Source organism: Cloeon dipterum, chromosome 4 (genome assembly GCF_949628265.1).
Source record: "Cloeon dipterum chromosome 4, ieCloDipt1.1, whole genome shotgun sequence".
NCBI lineage: Eukaryota > Metazoa > Arthropoda > Insecta > Ephemeroptera > Baetidae > Cloeon > Cloeon dipterum.
In genome coordinates, this window is record NC_088789.1 from 14743171 (window position 1) to 14762006 (window position 18836).

Below are 18836 nucleotides of genomic sequence, written 5' to 3' on the forward strand. Positions count from 1 at the left end.
CGTAATCGCGAGGGCTTTTTTCCTCGCCAGTACCGTGCCATCTGTCAACAAAATCCGAAAGGATCCACTTGGCCCAATTATATACTAATTCATTTTTTTTTATTTAATTTATTGAGAAAATTTTAATTCAGTAAGAGATCCTGTCCCTCTGCTGTGTTACGCAAGACGCGATTCTCAGCAGCTAAGCGCCGAGTGCTGGTCACGCTGCCGCACTCGCTCGCTGGAATAAACAAAGATGCTGGAGGGAGAACCACGAGAGAGCAATACCATCTCAAAAGTCTCCTCTTTGTGACGTAGTTTTCGCGCAGAGACAGCGGTTACGTGAAACATCAGCAAGTCGCCGCTATCCTTGTCGACGGAGCGCGGACGTCGGGGAGCATTCAAATGCAGCCGCCGCCGCACAAAAGCAAAACATCTTGCATGATATTCTTGAATTATGCACCATCCAGCGAAGCACTTCATGAAAAAGTAACAGAAGATATGCCAACATCTAGAATGTTCACAGACCGTGAATTTGTTATGTCAATAAAACTTTGACAAAAGATAAAATAAAACAAATATGTCATGTTAGATTTATTTTGTCCATTAATATATCTTGAAATTTAAAAATGCGACTCGAATTAAAAAAAATCTTCCATCAATTTGGAAGGATCCCAAATATCAAGCAGGTCAGCAGGTGCCTTTCATGAACTAGCGGGTGCTTCTGTGCGACGCCGCAACTTGTTGAAAAGTAAATAAATCGCTGTGGCAGCGGCGATTACCAGGAACATCGGACAAAGGGTTGAGTTTTTATTTTTGAAGCATTTAATTTTGTGTTTCATTGTGAAGAGTTAATGAAAATCGACGTCTCCCCAAATGGTTTAAGATTTTGGTGCATCCCATTTTTATTTACTGAGGAGGAATTATTTTTTCCGTCTGACTAACTGTAGATTCATTATCACTAGTCTGAGCCAATTTTGCATTGCAGATTACAAGTTACAACATTGCCAAATATTTAAAGTTCTTTAGTTATTCATGGGATGCTGACTGTAAGAGAGAAATGCGTAGTGCTGCTCAAACAATATGCGAAGAACGAACTTTTTGCGCCAAACAACCTTGCAAACGAATAATTTGGGACTGCACACTCAGCAATAATGGATGAGCACGTCCTGTGAAAGACTACTATTGATATGACCGTTAATACTGTGAATTCACTCCCAACTTTGAAAAAAGGTAGAGCTGTTATATTTTTAATTTTAAATATGTTACCAGATAATTAATTTTATTGCTTGAATATATAGCAATAGTTGGTTGAAAATAGAGTTCAGATGGTTCAGATGTTAAAGTTAGATTTTTTGAAAAATCATTTTACTCTTTTCAAGCCTAAAGTGTGGACACATCCAATACCCAAAGAAATTTCAGCTAGTATTTATCATAAAATTATGGTTTATTTCAAATACATACTGGTACAGAAGGCACACAAGAACATCAATTATGGTACAGTTACAGTCACTTTGTACAAACACGAAGCTTTGGTTGCTTTTTAACATATTAACTATTTAACATGTGCAAATTTGTTAGCTTCAAAGAATGAATAAGTCAATATTGCACGCGAATCCAATATTTTCTGCAGCTTCCCGAGCGTTGGAAAATTTCAATCTTCCTATTTTTGCCGACTTTTGATCTCTTTTACTTCTGTCTCAATATTTGAATTTTTGATTTGTCACTTCCGGCCTGTGCTCTCGATCTGTTTTATGGTTTGCAATAATTATATTTTGCACACGGTTTATCGGTATTTACATAACATGTATAGCATTTTTAAAGTTAAATGTAGTAACACATCAATAGAGAACACATACACAGCTCATTTGGTATTTTTCTTATTTTGTTGAGGACATTTCTTGTGGAAAGACACAAACATTTGTGGTGAATCGCGCTGGCTTGTGAGAGAAATCGCGTCGTCGTAACGTTGTAGTAAAATTATGTATTTGGCAAACTTTTGCAAGGGATTGATCGGACTACCGGCATGAGAGTTTCAAAAGTGACAGAGAGTGATGGATATAATATTTTTCACGAAAGCTTCAACTTCGTCTAATATTTGAACTGGTTGGGATCGAATTATTCCGATAGATGTTAGTTTATTGTATATGCTACCAATGGTGACTTAGCGCGCAAAAAAATGTGAAGAAATGTTCTCTGTTTACATATGTGACTAACTGCTCTACAACTAACACACGTGAATAATTTTTGAATTTGGCCAATTTGTTTTTTTTTCGTGCTATTTGAATTGATCAGTTTAGGCCCCAAGCTCGTTTTAATTTGAAATACTTTCTGCAACCTGCAGACGTGAGTTCGTCCCTGAAATTACGAGCTTGGTGTGACTGAACAGCATAGTTTCAAATCTGTATATATAATGGAGTGTGAGAAAAAATATATATTACGTTGCGAGTATGGTTTGCATGATGGATGGGGGCGTGCATTTGCATTTAGAGTGCCCGTGAGATGCTGAAAGAGACAAACATTTGTTGCTGAAACACGCCCTGGTATGAAAGTGCGAGTGTCAATAATGAATAGTGCACCAGTGGAAATGCAAGCCTCGTTTCATTAAATTTTGTTTCCTCTGCTCCTGGTGAACAACATTAAGTGTGACGCGTATCTGTGATGATATGACAATATAAAATATTGGTCCGAAACACTGCACAGTGCAATGAGGAACAAAGAGAAAATTCGTCTGACGGCATTTTTTCACTCGCTCCAAGAGTTAAAGGGTGAAAGGGGAAATCAAAAACACTGGGGTACTTTTGTGAAGGGTGAAGTGGTGAGGGTGAGTTCAAATCGTTAGAAGAGGAGATAGGAGTAAAGTTAGGGTAAATATATTGCTTAAAAACGTGCAAGACTCGAGCGATTTCCTCAGATTGCTTAAAAAATTTAAAATTAAAATTCATCATATTTGGATGGCACCAAAAATTTCATGATTTTCTGATCAAGGTGTTTGTTGTAAATAAGAATATATATAATTATTTTAGAATTTTAGCTCAAATCTGGCAGGATAAACGAGTACCGTCCACGAGACAGTACTAAATCTGAATAACGGGTAAATCGGTGCGAGCGTAGAAATAGAATAGGTGGAACGATAGAGCTTGATAGGGCTAGTCTGGGAACGCGCTACTGCTAACTTGCCGCTGATTGCCGTGACACTGTTCGTTTATGGGCAGACGCAGCGAGATGTGTCTACTCGTCGTCCGTCGGGTCGGCACTGTCCTCGTGCTTGTCCTCCTGTTGCAGCTGGCTGCTCTCCACGTCCTTGTTGTTGGTGGGTGGCTCGTTGCCGCCGCAGCACCCTCTGCACTTGACTCGCATCTTGGCGTCGTCGCCGACCTTGACCACCTTGGTGCACACGATCAGCGACGTGCACGACACGACTGCCAGCACGAAGGGGATGGTGACGAAGAGGATCAGCTCCAGCTTGGTCCGCTCCAGATCGTAGCGTGCCAGCGAGTACAGCTGATCGGTCTTGTGGTAAAAGCACAAGAAGCGCGACTGGCCGGTGTGGTTGGTGCCGTCCTTGCCGTGGCTCTTCACAAAGTCCCTGCACTCGTCCCTCAGAGTGTTTACACAGCCCTGAAATCGCAAGACAGACAAGTCGTTTCAAATCGTCACACGAATCGGACCGAGAGAGTGCACTTGAAGCGGATGAGTATGCAACCGGCACAATGGAGAAGTAACTCTTGTTGCATATCGCCGCAGAAACAAGTCAACAAAAGGTAAGCGAAACTCATTGGGAAAGTTGCAATGAATGAAAATTACTCTCTATGTCCTTAGTTATTTTTTACATGATATTTTAGGGTGCCTTGTATTTCTAAAATGGGGAAATCATGCCCCAGACTTTTCATGCGCGTTTGATTGTAACGAAAATAAGAATTAAAAGCGATTTGAGGAAGTGAGATCAAATTTGAAATCGGAAATAACCTTCTGGGAACCATCAAAAAGAAAAAAAGAAGCCATTCATTGTAAAAATGATGGTAAAAAATTGAAAAGAAAAATTACGTGGCCTCTCAAGTCTCTTCAGCAGTACTCCGCCCAAAGAGCACACTGCAGAGGATTCCCTTTTTGATATTTTCTGCAGAGATGATTTATTCGCAGGTAAATCCATTTCTGACTGGCCAAAACAACAGTTTCCCGTGTAATATAATATTTGATCATGATCAAATACACATTGAGAAAATCTTTGATAACTTTAATTGATTCATAAATTTTTCGGTTTATAGTAAATACATCTTCCTCAGTGTATCAAGCAGTTTATTTTCCCCTTATTTCTACAGAAATGCCCAACTCAGGATATTTCTGTAGATATACGGGAAAATAAGCAGCTCGATATGCACAGGGAAAGCTGAATTTAATTTCAACAGAAAAAATAGGACTACCTCGTGTGCTTCTGCCTTCACTGGCATCTATCAACAATTACTGCAAGAAATATTGATCTGTAAAATTTTTCTTAAAACTTGTCCAAAAGTTACTGTACCTCTGTAAAATAAAGATCTTGACATCCCTAATTAAGTTTTCTTATTATTTATTGATATGTTTGGTTCTTTACTGAACACTGATCCGTAGAAAATGATCTAAAAAAAATAAACTCACGTCCAAGTTGATCATAAGCCTGGTACTGTTGTAAATGATGAGATCGTTCTGCGGTGGAGGCAGCTCAGGGTCTACTTTGTACGTTTGGGCCTCTTCGAACAACGCCCAGAGATAAGTGAAGTTCATGTAATGTGCCGGCAACTTTTCCTCAGGCACCACAGTGCCTTCGAAATTAAAATCCGCGTTACTTTTCAACCGTATAGGGATGGATTTTAAAAGGAACACCGACCATTAGTGCAATCGAGGGCGGTGATGTTGTGGACATTGTTGACATGCCCCGCCGATTTCTCAGCCTTCATGCAAGCGGCCAGGAACACGCCCTTGTCTGGCGTCCACATCAGCTGCTCCTCTGGTGGTTTCTGCTTGGCAGGGTCAGGTTCAGGGTCCCTTTAAAGCATATAAATGAATTATAATCCAAGGTTTATTTCGAAAAAGATGGAAATTAAAAAAATACTACAGCACTGCTTGCTAAAAAGGCATTAATTGCAGTGAAAATATTATCACCATTTTTTGAAGCGTACAGCTCGTTTTTTTGGCCAAGCAAGCCTGACTGTAATCGTACTATAATTTTTTTAATTACTCCACCCTCAGGTTTTTTTATATTTTACAGATTAAAATTTCTTGAAGAATATAAGCTTTGATTGCCTTTAAAAATTGTGTACAAAAATATTTCAACTGCTCACTCGATCACGGTGTATCCCTTGCTACACTCGGCGGTCAGAACGATATCCCCGTGGAAAAGCAGCACGTTGATGCCAAAGGTCGTGATGCGCGGGCAGTATCTATCGCAGTGGAACGGCGTTTTCTTGATCTGCCTGCATCTACTTTTCTGGCACTCGAAGAAGCCGTTCAGCTTTAAATTATCCTGAGGGAAGGACATCGATTTTTATTGTAATATTTCACTCGCCTCGGCTGAATGAGAACTCACCCTGTCAGCGTCGATGAAGTTGCCGTCCGCGACTGTCTGGCAGCTGTATATTTCGGACAAGTTGGCACAGTGTCCCCTCTTGCAACTGAAGACGCCGGTGATGGTTTCGCACTCGCCGTCCTGGTTGCAATTGTACTTGCGCAGTGACTCCTCATCCGCCGGAGGACAGGCCACGTTCGCAGGCCGCGTGCAGTTTTCCAGCCTGTTTTGAATTTGATCAAGATTAAAAATTTAATAAAATCTTATAGGAAAAAGTCAAAAACTTAAATTACGCTACACAAAATTGTACTAATCAATGACCGCATTTTTTATCTCTTAACACCGCAAAACGTAAATAGCTCGTCAAACAGCAGTGACATGATCAAAATATTGTAGGATTAAAGAAATCGTAAATAATCTAAAAGATTTCAATTTACTTAAGCCTTTATCTCTAAATTTTCGTTCTTTTTGATCAGGATAAAAGCATCGTAAAGCAAGGGTGTCTGTTTCAACAAAATCATAAAATGGTACTTTTATTACGAATGTTAATGGAATTATTCATTACATCAGACTTGTTAATGGCAATGCTCAAATTCGAGTCCCTCTATCAGCGTCAAAGGGTGACTGTAAATGTTGAGCTTCAGGGGCAGTAAGACTATAACCATCAATCAAGACATGACACGTTAAGCGCGGGGGAGTGTTTGAATCAATACTGGATCGCGTAAATCAGCCACTGGAGAGTTGCCATTTCCCTAAGAACCAGCGGATCGATCCAACTGAAAATATATTATGCGTCCCCTAATCTGACTTCAAAATATTTGGCATTGTAAATGTCTAAAAATATCTTAATGACCTGATCGTGGTTCCATTCCTCCGGACGATTACGTGAATCTGGGGATAGGGCGGCGAGCTCTTAGACAAACACCACTCTCCGCAGGACGACCAATCGCCAAGGGTCAAGCCCCAGTAGAGCTCCCTGGTTTGGCACATGGCCGGCTGGGTGTCATAGCCGGACTCGAGGAGGCGCACGGCCGGCGCGTACACGGCCACGGACAGGTACACAATTGACACGCTGCTCAGCACCGCGATCAGTTGGCACACGCAGATAGACGCGCAGATCCTGCTGTCCTGCTCCGGCACGATCCTCGGCGCCCCTTTCTTGCGGCCCATGCTCCGCGTCGCCTGCTCTCACCTGCAAAAAGTTTTATTTTTTAGAATAATCATCCTTTTTAGTTTCTAATTTTATAATATAATTAAAATGAGTTTGGATAAATATGAAATTGCGCATATTTGTTGTGTTATCTTCCTTAAATGTTTGGTGTGTCAGTTTTTACTGAATATCGATGTCTTCGTACAGTGAATATTTTTATGGACGTGGGGAATACAGCTGAACTGAATAATGATTAAATATCCCATTTCACTTGATGCCACTTTTCAACATCAATTTCGAATCTAGATCGCTTCATTTTGATTTTAGCTCTTCCTTTTCAAAAATACGCTGTTCGCTCAAATAAATACAGTAATTATTGCTGGAGGTTTTGGTTCTAAAAATTAAAATAACATTTTACGTGACTTGCAACTTGTGAAGGACCCAAAAGTTTTCTATATAAATTGAAGCTATTTTCATTTGGGGAAAGTATTCCTGATTTATATATTAAAATCGGGCTTCTCTCCGTTGTTTTAAAGTCTTTGAATTTTACTGCCCTTAACATTTTGTTACTCTTTGACAGTCATGACTAGAGCTCTTTATAGTCTTGATATATATTTTAAGCTTTATATTCCTCCCCACAATGCACTTTGCATAAATTAATCATGTAATTGTTTTTCCTTTAATTGAAGTTTTCATGTACTCGTCAAGTCAAGTTAATTAGGGTCCTATTCATTATTTTGTATGGCACGGAAGAGCTGCTCCAATTAGCATACTCTTTAGAATGGCGTACAAAGAGGTCACGTACGCCGATGTTGAAATAGTAATCACAATCATTGGTGTCATCCCTGGGGGATGACAGTCAAACGACATGCACTCGCCCTCGGATCAATGTCCGCGCCGACAATGATATTTTCCACACAGGTGGGCATTCCGTCGTCCTCGAACGCCGGGGCACTCCCTACATTTCTCGGTGCGCATCTTAAAAACAATTCTATGAGCGAGCGGGCGAGCGCACGCTATTTCTGCCCCAGCCCCTATTTCTATCTGCGACGCAACACCCTTAACACACAGACCCCGACATCGATTTCCAGTCCTCGGAGAGTCGCATGTTAGCGAACGTGCATCGATGGAAAATCCACCCCCGCAGGATGATTCAGCCAGCACGCCGGACAAACGTCTGCTGCTGGATCGACCATGCTGTTTGTTTGTTCAGCCTGCGGCCCCTTTACGGCTTCGAAAGCGCCAATTACATAAATATTGGTGTCCAACAGCCACGCAGGCGTTTATTCGGAGGCTTCTTAAAGACCTGTTTATCAGAAAAAACGTTTGCCACCAAAAGTGACAACCTTTTAAAATTATAACAGTAGTTAATTTTACTATTAATCTGATGTGGATATACACAAATTAAGTGCAGCAGCCCAAATAAAAGCGCGTGCATGCCATACAACGTGAACTATAATATATGCTAAGCCCACTTTTATGATAGGCGACTGTGCACTTGTTCCGATCTTATCGGCTGGCACAATAACGCGCGCGCATACACACACACATACGTAATATGCATACCTGTCTAAACGAATGAGAGAACACGCGCTGGAATACGTTTGCTTTTATGGCGTTGTCACGTCCAATTAACCCCAGCAGTGCCACTACTTCACAAACAAGCTAATTATCTCTCGAACATCTCCGCAACTGGCTTGAGCAACTGCTACCAACAGCCTCAAAATCAGCGAATATGTCGTGTTGTTGTTGTTAGCCGACTGTTGCTCGCAAAAAGCGCAAATTTCGCACGAAATTCGCGATTCTGACGGTCGAATCGTGAAATCTCGGTCAACAATTGGAAAATAGGGGCGGAAAGTGAGACGCTGGGGCAAAATTCGGGGCAAAAAAGAGTGGTGCACTTACGCGATTTGTTTGGGCAGCTCCTCTTCCCTGTGACACACACTGGCTGGGCAAGATTGATCCTTTTGCATGCGCGTTTCCAGTCGCAATTGGCGCAAGCGCACCCCCGCGCGTGGAACGCATCCTCCCCTGCCAAAGCCACCCTCTGATGCAGTTAATAGCGTGCGTGCGAGAGCGACTTTCGGGGCTCCGCCAGTTGGCGCGCCAAAACCGCCGTGCGCGCCTCATGATTTATCCAAACGCGCCTGCAGCTTATGCAGCCCTGCAGTGCGGAATACGCGGCCGGCCTAACCCTAATCGAAAGAGCCCCTTTCGTGGCCGCTCTCGAGAATTTTAACTAGACTGATCCCTGCCGAAAAGAATTTATAGGCGTTTACGAGCGTACGCATGCAAATTTCTCGCGACCCCGGCTTTTTATTGCGAGGGTGTACAGTAGATATTCTTTTAAGCCATTAATGTTCTGTGGCGTGTTTAATGCCGGGGCTCGAAAATGATGAGCGAGTGGAAAATAATTAAAATCCCTTTGAAAAGCACTCACTCAATAATTATTTTTTAATTTTCAGAACAGAAATATTCTGTGATTTGGTTGCAGACGATCACAAATCTCTCCTGGAAAACACTCCTTTTATCAAATTAGCGTCTAACAATGGTGACAATCAACAGATGTATTTCACCACACGTCTGTCAGATAAGATACTGATTTGAATGAAAAGATTGCAAATAAAATGAAATTTCCAAATTTTTAGATTACGTAAAAGACTGAACTAAACTGAGACACAACTCAACCCCCTCTCCTCTCCAAAAATAGTTTCACAAAAAGTAACGGTATTTCTGACAAAAAGTGCCATTGCAATGATTTGCTTTTTGACTTGATTTAAAAATCAATTGATGAAAAATTGCTAAAAAAAAGCTGTGAAATGTTCTAGCAAAGTTATTTATTTTAGTAGTGCAGTGGAATTTCAAAAGTAAAGGGCATTTATTTGCTGTCCGCATGGATAAATTTTCTGAATTTGTATATCTCTTGAAATTCTTAAATGTGATATATTATCTGTCAAACGATATGTTTTCGAAGGAACAGTCAAAAGGAGTGGAATTCTTCGCAGTGCAAACACGACAAACTTGCTATGTGTATTTTTTCCAACTTCATGCAAGTTGCGCTGCTGCTTCTATGTATAGCCAGATGCCGCAGATTTTTGTGTCCCCGATGTGAAAAGCAGTACTTCAGTTGCCTCTTTGCTCCACACGGTGACGTATAAATTAATTTCACAACTGCAACTGCTTGCTCTATACAGGTGAGAAAAATTAAAAAGGTGAATAAACACTCGTGCACCCTCAAAGGGAATCCGAGAACTGTGCATCTTTTGATCTTTCGCAGAGTGTGCCAGATAGTATATAATTATATCCCTCCAGTGTGGATTTACTATCATTTATTTTTATAGGAACTAATTTTCAGCACAATGAGCGGGCCTGTGGATTTAGACGCTTTGGCCGAAATTCCTCCGTTTGAACTCGATATGCCGCCTATCAGCAACCTGCAGGTGCATGAGGTTGTCAACAATGAGCTCATCATTAAGCTCCGGCAAACTGAAATAAGACTAAAACAAGTAAGTACGACGGATATTTTCCAGAACGTTAATATTTTTTCAAATAATCTTTGCATTTTGTAATTTAAAATTTTGTCGTTTGAAATCTTCAGATGCAGAGCTTTGAGGCTAAAAACGAGAGCCACATTGCATTGAGCGTGGCTGAAATCCAAAAGCTGCAGCTGGAGAACAGCATTCTCCGTTTGCAGAACATGAGTGTGAATGGCCAGCTGAAGGGCTTGAGCAGCTCGCTGGCGCTGTCCAACGCGACCTGCCAGCGCTTGCAGGAGGAGGTGCTCTCCTTGCGCCTTTCTCTGGAGAAAGCCAACCAGCTGAGGCTGAATGCGCAGCGAGATGTCAACGAACTCAAATCAAAGTTTGAGGTGGCCATGCAGGTGCAGGTCGTCTGCCTCAAGGGCGAGGACCAGGCCCGGGGACAGCTTAATGCTGCCCTCAAGGTATGAAGAATTTTGGTCCTCGATTGTAAATTTAAGCCAGGTTTTTTTTTTATTTTGCAGGAGCTGGAGGCCATGAAGGAAGAGCTCGCCAACCAAAGTCAGCGGGAAAACGATAAGTGCGTTCAAGAGTCTGCAGAAAACTTAAAGAATTTAATCATCTGCGACTGAGAATCCCTCGTTATTTGTTTCCTAACTTTGTTCTTCTGGATTTTCCAATAAATTGACTGAGTCGTTTAATCCCTATCCATGCGTTTTGCTAGCATCCTGTGCAAAGTAGGGCCCGATAGAGTCGGCCGCACAGCGGATTCGCTCATTGTCAGCTCAGCTGGGCCAGCCAATTGTTCACCTCGAATGCGACCTCAAGTTGCTCAACTGAATTGGCTACGAAAAAAATCCCCAGCAGTGGAGGGACATTGAGAGACCAGTCGCTCGATTGGAAAGCGGGGAAAGCAGTTATTAGAAATTTGACGACTTTGTTTTTTAATCAGTCAAAATCTATTACACACTTTATTTCATCTAGCGCGCTGCTCATTCTCTCCCCCATGGTCGCGAACCGCGAGCACCGCTTGCTATCATATCATTATCAATTCTGGGAGACGGGCCTTTGTGCCGCAGTGTTCGCGCGAAGAGTAGTGCAAAGTGAAATCGGTCGCTGGACGCGAATAAGGTTAAATTGAGTCTCTGCGCTGCTATTCTAAGAATGCATAGCGAGTGCAATTATTATAGCTCTCGCGCTTATGAGTGATTGAATGAGAGGCCGCGGAAAGGAGGGGGCCTGCGCCAAGTAAGCAGTGGCCATCAGCAGGCGCCGGTATATCTTTCAGCGCGCAGAGTGAATTAAAAGTGATTTTCTTTATCTGCGCCGCCTGTCGCTCTATCAGTGGCGCTGGCCGTCCGCGCCTGATTTGATTAACCAAAAAAATTGTTGCACGCCCGACGGCAGTGCGCACTCGTGTCGCAGCTCCAGCAAAGGTTAGTCCAGCAGGACTGCTCAGGCAGGTTGGTAATTTATTTCGATTTTCTTTCTATCGCGTTGATAATTATCACACCAGCATTTAATTTCACCTAATCATATAGTATTTTTGATTAGAAGTATATTTTTGAAATGAATCACTTACTTAACAATTAAAAATGCTGCTTACAGGACGTTTTAAACGTAATAATAAATGTAAATTAATGCTTCACAAGGAAATATTACTAATCAAACAGTAACTGCGGCCATCATTGCTTTTGACGTGTATTTTAATCTCGTTATGCTTATCGTGCTTGTCTATGGCACACGAACCATCCGTATCAATCACTTTATTTTTTAATTGCTTTGAGTTCTTGGGAATGAAATTAGCGCGTCACGTAAATTTACGTGCATCACAATCAGTCACAGTTGAAAAATCCCCAAAATGATAAAACGCTCGCATGCAGTCTTTACACCAAAAAGAATATTAATAATTTTAAAAACACTTGTCTTATTAAAAATATTTTGAACTCTATGCGACATTTTCCCCCTGTTTTTAGCACAATGTCGTTTAAAAAGCACTATCTGAAGTACGTCGTCGGTGGAATCGTGATATTTGGCCTCGCTGTTGCCGTCATTGTGTTGGCTGTGGAAGTGGCTCGCCTCTCTGATGAGTTGAACAACAAAAATCCCGAAGAACCGTGGAAAACCAACTACCGCCTTCCGGAGCAGCTAATTCCAGATTACTATGTTGTCAACATACATCCAAACATGGAGACTAGCAAGTTTACGGGATCAATGTTTTTGTACGTGGACATAAATGGTGGCAGCCTTAATTACTTGCCGATTCACCAAAAGGGCCTCGCCATCACCAACCCAACTATTGCTTCTGTGGATAAAATAAACGGAAGGTCTCATTTTGCACATTTTAGAAAACTATTTTACTGAAATTATATTTTCCAGGGTTTTGCGGAACATTGAGGTCGCTTCGTATCTTGAAGTACCTGAAAACGAGTTTTTCGTCATTTTGCCGAAAGAGGCACTCGCACCTGGAAAATACAAAGTGAGCTTGGAATTTAGCGGGTCACTTGATCAACCCGAGTTGGTTGGAATCTACTCCTCGGAATATGCTGTTTCTCAATCTGGATCTGAAGAGAAAAGGTAAGACTCTGTTTTGACTTATTTTATAATTTTAACGGGTTATCAATCAACAACTATAAATTGGTAGCTATCAAGTGCGCCATTTGGTTACAATTACAGAGACTTGTTCATTCCAATATTTTCCTTTCACTTTTGGAAAATATCAAAGAATTTTAATAAGCCATTTCTCTCATAATATTATATTTTGAGGAATTGAAGAATCGTCAATGCATCTCCTCTTTGATACTAAAAGCAACTTGCATGATTTATCTATAATTCATCCATAAATACCATAAATAGGACAATTTTGACTCAAATATTTCTAGTATTTTTATGAGAAATTAATTCTAAGTTAGTTAATGGTATATATGGAAGAAAATTATCAACATTCAGACACAAGTAGAACATAAAATTACAATATTTTTGAAGTTAATGGAACGAAATTGAAAGCTTAATTAATGCTTGCCAGCTTGAATGCCCATTAAGATTAAATAAAGGAAGACTGAAGCGCGGTCATCGTCATGGTTCTCTCATTTGTGAAAATCACGGCCTCTCGCAAGAGACGATTTCATTTTTGCTTGAGCTCAGATAGTTCTAGAAATTACAAAATTCATTAAGGTGTTGCATTTCTGTACCATTTCTAATCCTCAACTTAATTAATCGCACTGAGATAAGCTTTGTCGATTGAAGCCAGACACCAAATCCAGTCGTATAATTAAAATACTGCGCAGAAAATTGTAATAAATTAGCAATTTATTCTAACTAACAACGGCTGAGTATACGCCGTCCAACCGACCGTTTGTCACTATACATTCTTGGAAAGGAAAATGAAACTCCAAAATGTATGTGTCCAGGATAAAGTTTTAATCAGGAACCCCAAATCCCAAATTTTTGTTATGAGAAAGGCACGTGTCTCGCCATTCTCTCCATGTTTTAATCGATTGTTGAGTTTGGCGCCACGAACAGCCATGGGAGATGATTGGAGCAACTATTTTTACGTCACTCTCGCACGTGACTGGCCGACAGAACACTTCAACAAAAAGCAAGGAGAGAAGAGCACACACAGCTGTGCACAGCACAACAACAACTATCAGTGCAGCTGTCCATCGTCGCTGTTTTATCTTATCGTCATTGGTCTTATATACACTTGAAACTCTCCGTTGTTAGCCAGCCGGCAAGATTTTCCTCCGCTCTTTGTGGTCAGCCACGTCCGCAGTCATCCGGCGGAGTGTCCACAACATGTCTGCATCTTGGGACAAGGAATACCGGCTACCGAGCAGCCTTTCGGTCAAGCACTATGAACTCTTCTTACATCCCAAATTGCAAGACGACACCTTCGAAGGTCGCGTGCGCCTCGACCTGCACCTGGCCGAGCCTCTGCCGTACCTGGCCGTTCATCAGGTCGACCTGGTCATCAACGGTGCCAAGTTGGAAGCGGCTGGAAAGCAGATTGCTCTCAGGGATGCTTTCCCGGCCCCAAAGAACCAGTTTTTCGTGATGCTACCAACGAACCAAGAGCAGGGCTTCCAGGCGGGGGATTTGACTGTCAATCTGAATTTCTCTGGCAGCTTGAAAAAGCCGGACATTGTTGGGTTCTACGCCTCACAGTACAAGGACCATCAGGGCGATTTTAGGTGCCCAAAAACAAATTGTTATGATAAAATGATAATATATCTTTTAATACTCTTTTGCAATTTCAAGTGCATCCATAAGTCAACAAACAAGCAATAATGTGACTTGATATGTATTTTTTATTTGATTGCAGGAAGCTTGTAACATCAAAGTTTGAACCAACCTACGCACGCCGTGCTTTTCCTTGCCTTGACGAACCAGACAAGAAAGCCACCTTCAAGATTTCGTTGGTCAAGCCTAAGTTCGAAAATGACAAATGGTCTGCGCTGTCAAATATGAACGTGGAATCCACAAAACCAGGCCCAGGAGAAAATGAAGAAACGGTCACTTTCAATTTCTCAGAGAAAATGTCGACATATCTGGCTGTCTTCATAGTCAGCGAGTTCACTCACGAGGAAGCTATTGCACAAAATTCAAATGGACAGCAGTTCCCCGTCCGAGTTTATGGGCGAGAATTCCCAGATTTGACTGAGTCGAAGCTGACGTACCCTCTGGATGTTGCCAAAAACGTTGTGGAGTATTACATCACCTTTTTTGGCATTGACTATCCACTCCCGAAATTGGGTAAAATTTTCAGCTATCTACCAGACGGTGCGCGTTCAACTTACAAAAATGTTTTTAGATTTGATTGGAATTCCTGATTTTGTGTCCGGAGCGATGGAGAACTGGGGTCTTATTACTTTCCGTGAGACGAATCTACTTGTTGATGAAAAGAACGATGCAATTTCAAATATTCAGCAAGTTGGTTCAGTCATTTCTCACGAAATAGCCCACATGTGGTTTGGAAACTTAGGTACTTAAATTTTAAATTATATAAGTCAACTATTGAAAATAAAAATCTCCAGTGACAATGAAGTGGTGGGATGACCTTTGGCTCAACGAGGGCTTTGCTTCGTTCATGGAGTACAAAGCATTGGACAATTACAAATCAGATTACAAAATGGTAAGGTTAACAACTATATTGAGACTGGAAAAGGAAAGATCAATGAATTTCTTTCAGTTGGACCAGTTTTTGGTGTCTGACCTGCAGCCTGTTCTGGCGCTAGACGCCCAGCTCAGCTCCCACCCAATCATCCAGCCTGTTGCTCACCCGGATCAGATCACTGAGATTTTTGACACAATCACATATAGCAAGGTACGATAGATTCCTTGACTGAATCGATGCTTTGGACGCCCTAGTCAAGCAAGCTTTGTCATAATATAATTTTATAAACAAAAATACATCTGTCCGTGAAAATTGTACAATATCTTCCATTTCAGGGGTGCTCTGTGATTCGAATGCTGGAGGGAATACTTGGGGAGAAGGTCTTCCAAACTGGAGTGTCTGAATACCTGAAAACCTTCAAATATAGCAATGCTGTAACGCAAGACCTCTGGAAGTCATTGACTGCAGCTGCTTCGACTGCTGGACTGGGCATTGATGTGGCCACTGTCATGGACACATGGACCTTGCAGATGGGCTTCCCACTAATAAATGTCAGCTACGACGCCACCTCAAAAATTGCCACAGTTAAGCAATCCAGGTTCTTTGGCTCTCCCAATGCGAAGAAGTCAGCAGCTAAGGCATCGCCTTTCAAGTATTCAGCTTCATTTAAAATTTAAAATGTTGCTAACATCTGATTCACAGCTACGCTTGGGAAGTACCTCTTACGTATTTTACGCACGATGATCAAGACAACGCTAAAAAACAGTGGCTAAAGAAAGATCAGCAATCAGGTAAACCTCTTTTAAAATAAAATTTCCTAGAAATGCACAACATCAATTTAATGTTAGTTAGTATGTCAAAACTCTAGGTTGGCTGTTCCATGTTCTGATCTGCATGTGTTGCATAAAACGATTTAGTTTTAAAATTTATAAATTCCCTTTTGAATTTTTCATTTTTCCAAAATATACTTTAAAGTCAAAAAAATTACAAACAGCAAGGAATAAAACGCTAAAAAAAAGAAAGCAATAACAAATATTTCGTGTATAGCTTAAATTGCGCCACAGCGAAAAAACAAAAAGATTTATATCTTGCACACAACACAAGTTTTCAAATGTACGGTTCAAAATTATTTTTTCTTTTCAGTAAATATATTATATTTGTCATGTCATTGTATCCAATGAGTTATTAAATCAAATTCTTGTGTTTCAGTTAATATTCCCATAGACACACCGAACTTCAAGTTCAACTCACGACAGATTGGCTTCTATCGAGTAAATTATGACGTGGAAACATGGAAAAAACTCATCAATACACTGAATGTAGTTGGCATTATTTACTATCTAAAGCTTATAATCTAACTTCTCTACCATGCAAGGACAAAACCATCACATATTCCACCGACAGGTCATCCCTCATAGATGATGTTTTCAGTTTGGCTGATGGACAGTATGTAGAATATAGCTTGGCCCTTGACCTTCTGCTGTACGTTAAGAAAGAAGAAGATTATGTGCCCTGGTCCACGGCCGCAAACAAACTGTTGAAATTGCTGCCTTTTATGCGAGACCGGCCCGCGGAATTGAACTTCAAGGTTGCATAGCATATTGTAATGTACTGTGTATTGACTCAATTTAATTATTTTTGCAGAAATTGGCTAAAGATCTTGTTGCCGAGCGATATGACGCACTTACTTGGAATGCAGGAGCTGATGAACCACATCTTACGAAGTAAAAATATTTTAAAAATATTATACATCATATAATATAAACTGGGGACTGGTATTTCTCCAATGAGGCTCGTGATTTTATTGAGACACCAAGTTTTCACGAGTAGTTCGCTATCAGGAAATCAGCTGTTTTGAGAGAGATTAACCGATAAAAAAGAATTAATTTTTAATTACGTTCTGCAGACGCCTTCGCTCGACAATCCTCAACCTTGCTTGCTCATGCGACAACGCAGACTGCCTAGCTGGTGCCGCGGAGCCCTTCAAAAGTTGGATCGCAGATGAAAACGCAAAAGGAGACGTGAACGTGCGCCAGCAGATGTACAACTTTGGAATGCAAAGCGAAGGACATAAAGATACCAACTGGGAAACGGTTTGGGCCCGATATTTGAAAGAAAAGGATCCGCAGGAAAAGCTAAAGCTAATGACTTCCTTGACCTACGTGTCCAGTACTTACCATTTGAACCTGTACCTCGAGCGGGCCAAAAATGAAAGCTACGTCCGAGGCCAAGACTACTTCTCTGTCCTTCAGTACATGTCTGATAATCCTCTAGGCTCAAGTATTGTCTGGAACTTTGTTAGGTAAATTTCAAATTTTGCAATTAAAGAGATTCCAACAAGTAATTTTTTTACAGGGACCAGTGGCAATATTTGGTTGATCGATTCACCTTGAACAGTAGAAGCTTGGGAAGGTTAATTCCTCGCATCACTCAGAATTTCAACACTCAAACTCGATTGGATGAGGTAAATAGTGACATTTGACCGAATTTCGGCAATGGTTTCTTATCAGAAAATGCAGTAAGGAGGAAATTTTACGAGAAACCTCTGCTCTTTGTCAGCACTCCTCGCGTGGGCTATGAGCTCGCCGGGTCCCAATAACACCACCTAGCAGATAACATGGGATCCGAATGACTGCAAAGGTGGCCACAATGTGGTCATCTTTTCGCCACCCCGCAGGATTACTTTGTTCCTATGGGTCTCAAGAGCAAATTTGTTTTATATTCTATATTTCACTTTGCTGCTCGTCCTGTTAAAGGACATCTGGAGTTATGCCATTTTTAAAATTAAGTTCTGATGCTATTCCCAATGTAAATTTCCATCATTTTAAATCGTGTTATAAATTAGAACTTAAACCATATTCTTGTTCTGTTGCAGATGAAGGACTTCTTTGCCAAGTACCCTGACGCAGGAGCTGGAGCATCGGCTAGAGCCCAAGCACTTGAAAAGGTGGAGGCAAACATTCAGTGGGTCAGCTTGTATTACAGTGACATTGAAAAATGGCTTGAAACCTATTCAAGTGCAAACCCTTAATAGGGATTTGGCTAAATTGTGATGATATCTTTTTGTACATATTTTTTAAACTTTTAACGTGATTAAAAAAACATATTTTTAATTTTCAATTAAAATTTTCCACGGTTTTAATTTGATATATTATAATAAATATTAAAACCTATTCTAGTCGCCTGTATAAGAAACTCGAGACATATCTTTGTCTACATAGTTGGGTAGCAGAATTTGTTAATTTAAACGCCAAGAAATAAGCTTTGTGTCTGCTTAAGTGGAGCACTAGCGGTTGCAAAACTTGAAGAGATTCCTTGAAATGGTTTCTCTACCGTTTCACATCATAAGTCAAGATCAGTGCATGCATGTGCTCGACGGTGCATTTATTCTTTCATCTTGCGGCAGGTAAATAAAACAAACGCGTCGTCTAGAAGTGAACTTTCACTTGAACAGCACATGTCATGAATTGGGCAACACATTATCGAGTTCATTGCTAGAGTTGAGTGTAATCATTGCTCCCATTTTTATTATTAGCCTCCAGAGTACAACGAACTCGTGTTTATAATTGC

At 40.9% G+C, this 18836-nt stretch overlaps 3 protein-coding genes across 5 annotated transcripts; 2 read left to right on the forward strand and 1 right to left on the reverse strand.

The window, feature by feature from the left end:
* Positions 1-1407: 1407 nt before the first annotated feature.
* On the reverse strand, positions 1408-8675 carry Teh4 (tipE homolog 4). 2 transcript variants are annotated; one of them, XM_065487678.1, is made up of 7 exons: positions 8580-8675; positions 6378-6716; positions 5546-5747; positions 5301-5482; positions 4847-5004; positions 4618-4781; positions 1408-3600 (listed from the first exon to the last, which is right to left on the reverse strand). In XM_065487678.1, exons 2-7 carry the CDS (start codon positions 6692-6694, stop codon positions 3211-3213), a joined length of 1413 nt encoding a protein of 470 aa, XP_065343750.1. In that variant the 5' UTR covers positions 6695-6716; positions 8580-8675; the 3' UTR covers positions 1408-3210. The 2 variants fall into 2 exon arrangements, with proteins under 2 accessions (XP_065343750.1, XP_065343751.1); XM_065487679.1 differs by lacking the exon at positions 8580-8675 and adding an exon at positions 8241-8362.
* Positions 8676-9653: 978 nt separating this feature from the next.
* Positions 9654-10860, forward strand: LOC135941904 (uncharacterized). Its single transcript, XM_065487680.1, has 4 exons — positions 9654-9868; positions 10030-10180; positions 10273-10617; positions 10678-10860. The coding sequence occupies exons 2-4, from the start codon at positions 10034-10036 to the stop codon at positions 10783-10785; spliced, it is 600 nt and encodes a 199-aa protein (XP_065343752.1). The 5' UTR covers positions 9654-9868; positions 10030-10033; the 3' UTR covers positions 10786-10860.
* A 600-nt stretch (positions 10861-11460) lies between these two features.
* LOC135941902 (glutamyl aminopeptidase-like) lies at positions 11461-18392 on the forward strand. Of its 2 annotated transcripts, XM_065487675.1 has the most exons (15): positions 11461-11616; positions 12130-12480; positions 12533-12730; positions 14475-14905; positions 14964-15134; positions 15187-15284; positions 15342-15476; positions 15602-15918; positions 15969-16057; positions 16476-16585; positions 16642-16854; positions 16911-16990; positions 17173-17568; positions 17622-17730; positions 18142-18392. In XM_065487675.1, exons 2-15 carry the CDS (start codon positions 12134-12136, stop codon positions 18295-18297), a joined length of 2850 nt encoding a protein of 949 aa, XP_065343747.1. In that variant the 5' UTR covers positions 11461-11616; positions 12130-12133; the 3' UTR covers positions 18298-18392. The 2 variants fall into 2 exon arrangements, with proteins under 2 accessions (XP_065343747.1, XP_065343748.1); XM_065487676.1 differs by lacking the exons at positions 11461-11616; positions 12130-12480; positions 12533-12730 and adding an exon at positions 13831-14343.
* The last annotated feature ends 444 nt before the right edge of the window (positions 18393-18836 follow it).